Source organism: Mustela nigripes, chromosome 3 (assembly GCF_022355385.1).
Source record: "Mustela nigripes isolate SB6536 chromosome 3, MUSNIG.SB6536, whole genome shotgun sequence".
In the NCBI taxonomy this organism is placed as follows: Eukaryota; Metazoa; Chordata; class Mammalia; order Carnivora; family Mustelidae; genus Mustela; species Mustela nigripes.
The window spans coordinates 163,729,225-163,739,121 of NC_081559.1; the positions used below are offsets into that span (position 1 = coordinate 163,729,225).

Below are 9,897 nucleotides of genomic sequence, written 5' to 3' on the forward strand. Positions count from 1 at the left end.
CTCCTGTTTCCTCATACCATTGCTAGAATAATCTCTCCCCCAATCTAAACTTCTGACCATGGCCTGTAAGAGCTGGTCCATGCTAATGTTTCTAAAATGCTAAGCACTTGACACGGGTTGATCCATTTAATCTGATCAATAATCCTTTGAGCTACCTACTTTTAACATCCTCATTTGCAGATGCTGTGTTGATGACCCACCAAATCCCTTTTTACAGGGCCGGTGCACCCATATTCCCAGCTGCTAACAGCTGTCATCCCCACCTTATTTGGAGGGCTGCTCCCTCAGAGAGGGACCTAGCCTCCACTCCTCCCACCGTGACAGGTAGTGAATAACTGCCTGCTGTGAGAACACAGTAGCACAGCCTCTCACCTCAGGGCAGGATAATAATCTCTGTGGTCCAATTCATACTGCAGTGTCCCGTAGGGTCAGGCTGAAGGTGAACTTCTGAAACTACTTCTTCCCCTGTTTTCTTCACTCCATTACCTGTGATCCTAAGAGCATTCCCTCAATGATCACTTGCCCAAGCATCTTCATATCACCCTCATCCGCAAAGGAACAAATCTAAGACACATTTTACAAATGAGAAAACTTGATTGGCCTGAGGCCAACCAGCAAATGGGAAGGCTAAAATCTGAAGCCAATCCTGCACTCTTTCCTTCCATACTATAAGGGCCGTTTCTCCAGCCTCCTCCTCCCTGGTCACCCTATCCTTAACTCATTCCCTCCGGGTAAATTAATTCCTGCCTCAGGGCCTTTGTGTTTTATTTTCTCTCTGCCTAGAATGTGTCTATCCATCCTAGAATTCCTTATCTTGTTGTAGCTTGCTTCCTCCTTTCTTTCAAAATGTTTCAAATATTCTCTCTTCAAAGAGGTCTTTCCTGACCCTAAGCATCCTAAGATAGCAGCCCAATTTCCAACTCTGCTCTAGTTCTATTTATAGCATTTAATCTATCTGAGATTGTATTAGGCATAATTTATGTTCTCTGACACTCCCACTAAAATGAAAATCCCCTGAGGGCAGGAATGTTGTCTGGCTTATTTCCTGTTCTATCTCCACTGCTGGCATAGAGCAAGAACTCAGTAACAACTCGTTGTTGAATGAGAAGAATGAGTTCTCTTTTCTCAGAACTCTTACAGAGCTTTGTAGAAATCTTGTCTGTTAGCCTAGAACTGTTAGTTACTTAATCCTTATTTATTTTTTCTGTAAGTTTGTATGCTCTTAGAAGACAGGAATTATGTTTTAGTAATATGGGTGTACACAGGAGGCATTCAAAGAATGGCACTACCTCCAAAACTCCAAACAGCAACTATAACTGGTCTTCTATGTAGAGACCCATATCGGGATTTCATATGAATTATAGTAAATCCAGAAGTATGAAAAAATACATCACATTTAATTTATAAAGTATCCTGTGCATGTTACAAGAGGTTAGAGTAAATACAATTAGATACGTACTATTCTGTATTTTTAAAACAATGTCATTTTCAAAATATAAAAAATAGACCCGTTTTCAAAGACCCATTTAAATATGGCTTTGAAAACCAGTTTTATTTACAACAAACAGATGGAAGTGCAACGGCATTCATAAAGGTTTATGATAAATAAAAATATTATTCTGGCATCCTTTGGGGGCAGGCTTTTATAGGTATTTGCAATGGCTCATAAAAGTAAAATCAATAATGGCCATCAATGTAATTTGTATTTAAACCTGAATATGAACAACCAATGAAGATTAATCATTTCTTTGGGATCCGAACCCATATGTTAGAGAGCTGAAGTAGGAAGTTAGTTTCTCACTTCCACACAGTTTCTCAAAAACATATTCCAATCATTCTCGTGTCTGTATGAGAATAAATCACTGATTTATAGCCAAATATGCTAACCCAGCTGAATCCTAATTCAGATTTTTTAACTTTACGAGACACTAAGTACCTATGTCAAAAAATGTAACTGGATCCACAATTACAGAGCCCCTGGAGAAAAAAAATTAATGACAACAAATATCAGACATTTCTCAAATGAAGAGAAGTATATAACTTCTCAAATTTTCCTAGTTAGCACATTCCAATGGAATTAAAACGAAAATACACTTAACAGTGTTTTTTTTTTCCTCACCAAAATTTCCCAATTCAAAAATGGTCTGGATTTAAGCAGTACTTTCCCCAGCAAAATCCTTCAAGTTCAATTTACCCTTGAAACAGTCATAATAATTCTTTTCATAGGCCATTTTCTTGCTATTGCACAGAGACTGATTTTAAAGCCAATCCAGGCAATCCAGGCAAATGAGTTCAGAAAAAGAAGCACATTCATCTAATCCATTTAGCAAATGCTATAATCAGCTTCTACATGAACAGTGAAATACAGAAATTTGTGAAACTCTCCGCTTGATGTCAGTTTTACTATTGTGTCGATGGGAGCCATTTCTGGCCGAGGTAGCCAAATCCCATACAAATGGGGAAGGCAAAAAGCGGAAAAACATTGCAAAGTCTTAGCAGTTCTTTGACTTCTAATGACTACAGACTGATTTCCATGTGACCCACGTTGCTGTGCAGTCTTCTTCCGAGGTTTACATCTCAAACACAAAGGAACAGTTGCTCCCTTAAGCAGATGTACTGAAATTATCTTCTTCTAGCTTACTTTTTATTTTCTCTAAGGTCAAGTAGAAAATGTGAGACATTCTCATATACCACAAAAGTAATACAGCAGGCTGGAGTCACTCTAATCAAATTGGGGGCAATTCCTTTGTAAAATCCACCAACGCCTTCTTTCCTTTAAAGGGAAAAAATAGATACATGCTTAATTTCCTACATAGCTAGCCTGAAGATACAAAAGTTTCATTAGCATAGGGCATGGAACCAGCATTCAAGCCTCCGTGTGATTCAAGTACATGTTCTTAACATGCTGAAGTAATGCAGTCTACGAGCCATTTGTAGGGGCTTCCATTCCTTCTGTGACTGACTCAGAAGAGAGGGGAGAGGCACCCCAAAACTGAAAAGTGCTGTAATGACAACCATCTTTCAAATGTCTCTAAAGGTACAAGCATGCAGGAGCATTAACTGATTAACTAAAGGAGGCATCAAAAATCTTACAGCTTATATAAATGCCAGGCAACAGTAAATCTAGCACATACAAAAATAAAACTTTATTTCCTTAATGCCCGGAATGGGAATATGGCCTTGGAACATGTCACTTGCATTCTCAATAAATATACACTGAACTCAATGTAAACATCAAAAATATTCTGCTCTAGAATCCTCCCAGAATTACAGAAAAATATGGGGATGTCTATCTGTAACAGTTTATCCACAGGCTGAAGAGTGAGCATCTCTTCTATACATGGAGACAAGTGTTTGCAAGTTACTGTGCAAGCAGCAGTTTAATTATATTAAACTAGGGTTTTTATGACTTCCTATATTCAATGTCATTCAACTATCTTAGGACACCTAAATTTGAGTATATCAATTTGCTGAAGCACAGAATTTTTTGCAAGCAGGGGCAGGGGATGGGGAGGAGAGAGAGGAAGAGAGAGAATTGTGAGTAGGCTCCACACCTAGTGCAGCACCTGAGACAGGGCTCAATCTCATGACCCTGAGATCATCACCTAAGCCAAAATCAAGAGTCGGACACTATACCAACCAACCCACCTGGGAGCCCCAATCTCATTTGATTTTTAGAACAACACTGTCCACCTAGATTTTCTAATTTTACAAATGAAGGAATCAAGGCTCAGAGATTAAGCCTGTGGTTCTATAGGTAGTCTATGGGAAATGGAAAAGCAGGAACCACTGGCTATGTTTTCAGCACAGCACACTGGCCTTTGCTATCCAACCAACAGCAACCGGTCAGTTTGAGGCATGCAGGGCCCCTCCTGAGAGCCGTTCTGATACGCCGTGTGCTCTCACCTCCACGTCTTTGTGATCACGTCCAGCACGCCCTTGTAAAACATGTGCTGATCCTGAAGACGGGCTCTCACGACCTGGTATGGGTATGTGGCTGCTACAGCAAATATCTTGGAGAGTGCGGCAACAGATATATACTCTATTGTGCTCTAAAATGACAACACAAGACATTAATTTTTCTTTAGGCAGGAGTCCCTTAAAAATACAGAAGTAAACATTATACAGGAAAATCTTTAAATGAACTGTAAATGAAAAACATGGTTTCCCCTCTTAACATAAGCACTGTACAAATAAGGGGTTCTATTTTTAACATATGTGTCATTGGCCTATATTTAATTGTACATTAAATTAGTGGCAGTCATCATCATAGCAGTATTACCAGAGTAAATGTGGACAAAATCTCCTTCTATTAAATGCCCATAAATGTAAATGAGATCCATTGTTTTTGTGTTTGTTTTTTGAAGAACCATCTTACCAGCTGGGCCTCTGGTAACCTGTTGATATGCTGGTTGTACTTCAACTTCAACAACTCATATGCCATGAACTGAAGGGCACCATGTGATGTTCCAAACAGCCCAGGAATAAATCCCTAAATGGGAACGATTAAAAAAAAAAAAAAAAACAAAAAAAAACAATAAAAAACAAAAACTAAGCCAGTTCCCAAAGGACATAGTTTCTAGGGACAGGAGTAAGGAGTGGTTGACCCCAATGTGTGACTCAGAGAAATGGTTACTATACAAAATTTTACACAGGCCTTCTCAAATCCGCCAGCATCATTACAGTAATGAGGATAAACAGATAAAAGCATAATTTCCATATTATACACTAGGACTTTGGTTTTCATTAAATTGCTTCTTGCCTCAGTCGGGCTTCTTTTTAGGACTGACTACAGGTCATTCAGAACTCTGACAAGAGAGTCAGGGGAAGTTACAATGGTCAGTTTTTCAAAACATATTGATAATTCTTTACCTTATATAATCCACGCACACCTTCATACTTATATATTTTCAGAAGCGTATCAAACATTCCTTTATATTGTCGCTGTGAGGAGTTAACAACACCATTGTACTGTAACATAAGGCGAGTTTTTGTTACCCATAACGGGTTTGTAATGCAGAGGGTCATGGCTCCTAAAACCAAATTTAAATAAGATTACTCAGCATACAGGTTGTCACTTCCGACAATCCAGATTAAGAACAGTTCATTAACATAAACAATGGGGTTGCCCAGGGGTTGTACCCGCAACAGTAAGAGGTATTGTTCACTGAAGAAGTCTGAGGGTTAAAGGGTAGCCATAGTTTTTGGCCGCCAAAAAAAATTTCTTTACTCGGTTAGTGGGAGGTAAATTAAAAGGGAGATGGAAATGGGAAACACCTTCCCTTTGAGCTGTGAGGACAGCAAAGACGTCCTGGCTCCTGAACAGTATGGCTTGTGTAGGGACAGATGGGGGTCCTAGGAAGCAGATGCTAGTAAGGAGGTATAAATATTTAAGAGGACATAGTATAGCCCAGAGGGGTTAAAGATTAGGGGAAAAGGATCCGGAATCCAAGGCCTCAATATTTTCCACATGTACATATATATATATATATATATCTACCCCAACTTTACCACAATCCTCCTCAAATTCATTCAAAGTAGACAACGCATCTCCAAACTTAAAGAACTACATAATACTTTACATGCATTATAGAAAGTGACAATTTTGTATATAAAACATTTCATCTGGTTAAGTTTCTCATTTGCTGAGTCTCCTAAGTACTCCTTTATTCAACAAACATTTATTAAGTCCCACTGTGATTCCGGTCTGTGCTAGCTGCTAGGTATTAAAAAATGAGTAGGCTTTTTAAGACAAGAGCTATCAGTAAAGTATAAAAGTAAGAGTTATAATAAAGATTTATGCTTTTCTCTTTGGAATATTACACAAACATGAGGCAATTAACAAGGCTGCTAAACTAATATGAAAACTAAATTATATTTTATTTGAAGAAAACATACCAAATCATCTCAAACTATCAAGAATTCATACATTTCTAAATTTTACTTCTTTGTGATAACTAAAATTCTTGAAATCTGTCCAGAGTAGCCAGTAAGAGTAGCTGCTTTCTAAGAAATTCCATGTGATAACTGGTTGCAAAAGCATACTCAACTCTATTGTTCAATGGGGGGAGAAAGCAAATAAAAAACAAAAATGAAAATCAAGTTGGAAGCTGCTATTTTACATTTCCCACTCTGTCTTACCAGCTTCCGCGGCTGAGACGAGGTATTCTGTTGCCTCTAAACGTTCCACTCTTCCTTCTGTCTTATATGATTTGATGGCATTGTAACTAAAAGAATTAAACATAAGCAGTTTGATAAATATCTGAATTGGTATCCTAAAACAGTCAGGTCTGTTTAAAATGTAACTTAACAGCAATACCCCATAAGTAAAAGTCAATGCACACGGCAAAAAAGAAAGTTTCAAGAATGGATTTGCTGGAAATGGTTTATTCCAAGAGTTTATCATCTCTCCCCCAAAATGAATATGGCTACCACTACACAGGCAAAATATTTTAATCACATACTCATCAACAAGAAAACTGAGGGGAGGAGCTGTAGCAGTGGCACAGCTGTGGGGCACAGAAGACAAAAGGACAAAAGCAGGCCCCTAACAAAAAAGTGCTGAACACATAGCCTTCAGGTACTGTGGTTGGCAATTCTGCTAGATGAAACACTGGGTGGGTCCTTCCTTGTGGATTAACAAGGACCACAAGCAGCACACAAGTAACCTAACAAAGACCTCACAAATGGTGTCATAAGAGATTGAGAAACTATGGCTGAGATCACAGAAGGCTTGGTAGGTGGCACTGGTGGGGTGTGGAGACAGGTGCAGCTTCAATGGGGAAACTGATGAGCATGAACAAAGGTTATAATAAGGGCGGTGGGGGAAGACAGGGAAATGGAGCCACACTTGAGTGGCAGACTGACATCAGGGCTTTATTTGGCAGAAAATCGAGAGCCGCTCATGTTTCTCAGCAGAGGAGTCAGATAAGTCTATTCTAACTCCAATTTCCATTTTTCCACTTGGAAGAGGAGCTCAGCTATGTAAATCCAAACTTTACCATTTCTATTCTAACACGAAACAAGTATACTTTTATAAGAAATTCTCATCACCTAAACCTTACATTCATAAGCCATGTCCTTAGAAACTCTAGAGAATGTACACAACTCAAAATTCATAATAAATTTCATACCTACAGTTTCACCCATCTAACTATGTCTTAGAACTAAAACAGAGAAAAAATACATTTTTAAACAATATTAAGGTTGAATTTGTTCTGCATTCACTTAAAAAATATTTTAAGATTGTGGTTGGGGGGGGAGCCAGGGTGGCTCAGTCATTTAAGCGTCTGACTTGATTTCGGCTGAGGTCATGATCTCAGGGACACAAGATCAAGTTGTACACCAGGCTCTGCACTGGGTGGGGAGCCTGCTTAAGATTCTCCCTCTTCCTCTCCCCACCCACCCCCCAAAAGATTGAGGTTTGGAGACTGCCATAAAATTATGGGAGATAAACTAAAATATGCAACACAAAAGAGAAAAAGGCAAATAGACCGGGTACTGATGTTCTAAAACTGTCTGTCATCTAGTAAAACAAAGACAAGCCTCCCCGTTCCTGGATTCAGTTTCAAGTATCAGGGCAGCATGTGCTCCTCCACTGCCCCGCTTTGTTCCCACGCTCTTGCACAGTCGGTAACCCGAGTGTGCCTGGCCCAGGTGTTTTCTGTGGCTTCTTCACTGGTCATGGAATCGCAGCTCTTTCACATGGTGACGATACCTGACAGGCGAAGTAGGAAGGAAAGGAACAAGGTAGGGAGATGATGGAGCCGGTCAAATGAGAGGCAAGAGGGGATGTGCCTCCACATCTTATAGCCACGCACTGGCTTTTACTTTCTGTTCCCCAGAGGGAGCTCCTGTGGCATGCGTTCTTATGAGGGCCCCAAGACCTGTCCTCTTCGGCTTTCCAACTTCCTTACGGATCAGAAGGACTTCGGTAAGGCATCTTCCTGAATTCACCTCCCAGAAGTGGCTTCTGTAAGAGCTTTTCTCCCACTCATCCTCCACCTTCTTCCTATTAAGAACTTTTCTTCCAGACCAAATGCCTCTGATAATAGCTGACAGAGAAGGAAATAAGCCTTTTGCTCTTTCTGAACCTTCCTATTGAGAGAAACTGATGACTCACCTTGTTTCATTGACAGATACGTAAAAAATCACTGAAAAAACAAACTTCTTTTATTTAATATTGTAAAATCTCCCAGATCTACTCACAAGAAAAAGTAGAGTCCCCAGGATAGACCTGCACCCCACACGTTTGGGGTTACTCCTTGGTAGAGGCCTCGTAGTCCATCAAGTTTCCAAATGGTAGTCAAGCAATGCACAATTCCTTTATATTTTGGTCTCAGTTCCAATCCATCACTCACTGCAGTAAAGGCACAAAATTAGGTGAGAGCAAAGTTCTAGTTCTGAGTCACATATAGACCTAGACGTCACATTGTTACAGTAAGGAGATAAATTCAGAAGAAAACAGTTTTTAGATAAAGAAAAATATTCTCTTTATTTTTTGGAACTATTTATTCTGTATTATTTTCTCTTCAAAACATCTGATGCAGGGCGCCTGGGTGGCTCAGTGGGTTAAGCCTCTGGCTTCGGCTCAGGTTATGATCTCAGGGCCCTGGGGTCGAGCCCCATATCAGGCTCTCTGGTCAGCAGGGAGCCTGCTTCCTCCTCTCTCTCTGCCTGCTTCTCTGCCTACTTGTGATCTCTGCCTGTCAAATAAATAAATAAAATCTAAAAACAAAACAAAACAAAACAAAATATGATGCAAATTGCTAGAATGTTCAACAACTTTCAGTTCTTACATAGTCTCTGAACCTTGAAGCTTTTACACAGACTATTCACGAATACTGTCTTCTCAGTCACCTAACTCCTTTACACAGCTAACTTCGATTCCTCTTTAAAGTCTGTTTAATAATTTCCCTTGGTGATCCTTTCCTATCCCCTAGATGAGCTCAAGTTTCTTTGCACCCATGGCATAATATACTTTCCCTACCATAATAAAAACACTCTTCACTGCAATCATTATTGCTCAATTATTCTGGCTTCCCAGTAGGAAGATGCTGTGAGGGCAGAGACTACTACTATTTCGCTGCCATATTTCTACTCCTATCTTAGTGCTTTCTACACTGTAGGCTCTCAAGATAGATTTGCTCAATTATTATAACATGAATATTGCTTCTTTTCCAGATCCATGGTTCATCCCTCTCTAGCACGTTCTGCCTGGCAGCCTGACCTTGTCTTCTAGTTTCCAGTTGAGTTGGGCCAGTGGGGATGCCTGACAAGAGATCAGAGGGATGGAAGAGAGTGGAGGAAGATATTTACTCTTTCACTTCCCTTCCTATGGAGTAACCTCAGGCAGGCTGCATTTCTCTACTGACAGTCACAGCTCTGCTCAAGATGGCCCTCTCTCAAGGACCTTCTCGCCTTGACATCTGGCCCTTAAGGTGGCAACAGCCCAAACTGTTTCTAGCTCCAGAATTCTGCAGTATTCGTTGTGGTTTTGCTATAATCTTGTATCTTTGTAAACAGTCCTTTGAGTGTTCTTTTTTTTTTTTTTTTAAAGATTTTATTTATTTACTTGAGAGAGAGACATGAGCGAGGAGAAGGTCAGAGAGAGAAGGAGACTCCCCGTGGAGCTGGGAGCCCTATGCGTAACTCAATCCTGGGACTCTGGGATCATGACCAGAGCCGAAAGCAATCGTCCAACCAACTGAGCCACCTAGGCATCCCCTTTTGAATGTTACTTTGAATGTGCCTTCTGTTTCCTATGGGGAAATGGAATGAAAGAATGTTAAATTTATCTAGGTTTTTTTCTTTTTTTTTTTTTTAAAGATTATTTATTTATTTGACAGAGAGAGATCACAAGCAGGCAGAGAGGCAGGCAGAGAGAGAGAGAAGGAA

At 39.9% G+C, this 9,897-nt stretch overlaps 1 protein-coding gene across 1 annotated transcript in view; it reads right to left on the reverse strand.

Moving 5' to 3' along the window:
- Window positions 1-1,376: 1,376 nt before the first annotated feature.
- Window positions 1,377-9,897, reverse strand: part of SLC25A32 (solute carrier family 25 member 32) — a 14,415-nt gene continuing 5,894 nt past the window's right edge. Inside the window, exons 2-7 of the mRNA XM_059394971.1 lie at window positions 8,209-8,359; window positions 6,142-6,227; window positions 4,873-5,033; window positions 4,379-4,492; window positions 3,907-4,052; window positions 1,377-2,773 (exon numbers count right to left, since the gene is read on the reverse strand). Of these exons, the coding sequence (XP_059250954.1) occupies window positions 2,638-2,773; window positions 3,907-4,052; window positions 4,379-4,492; window positions 4,873-5,033; window positions 6,142-6,227; window positions 8,209-8,359 (794 nt within the window). The 3' untranslated portion in view covers window positions 1,377-2,637. The remainder of the gene's footprint in view (window positions 2,774-3,906; window positions 4,053-4,378; window positions 4,493-4,872; window positions 5,034-6,141; window positions 6,228-8,208; window positions 8,360-9,897) is intronic.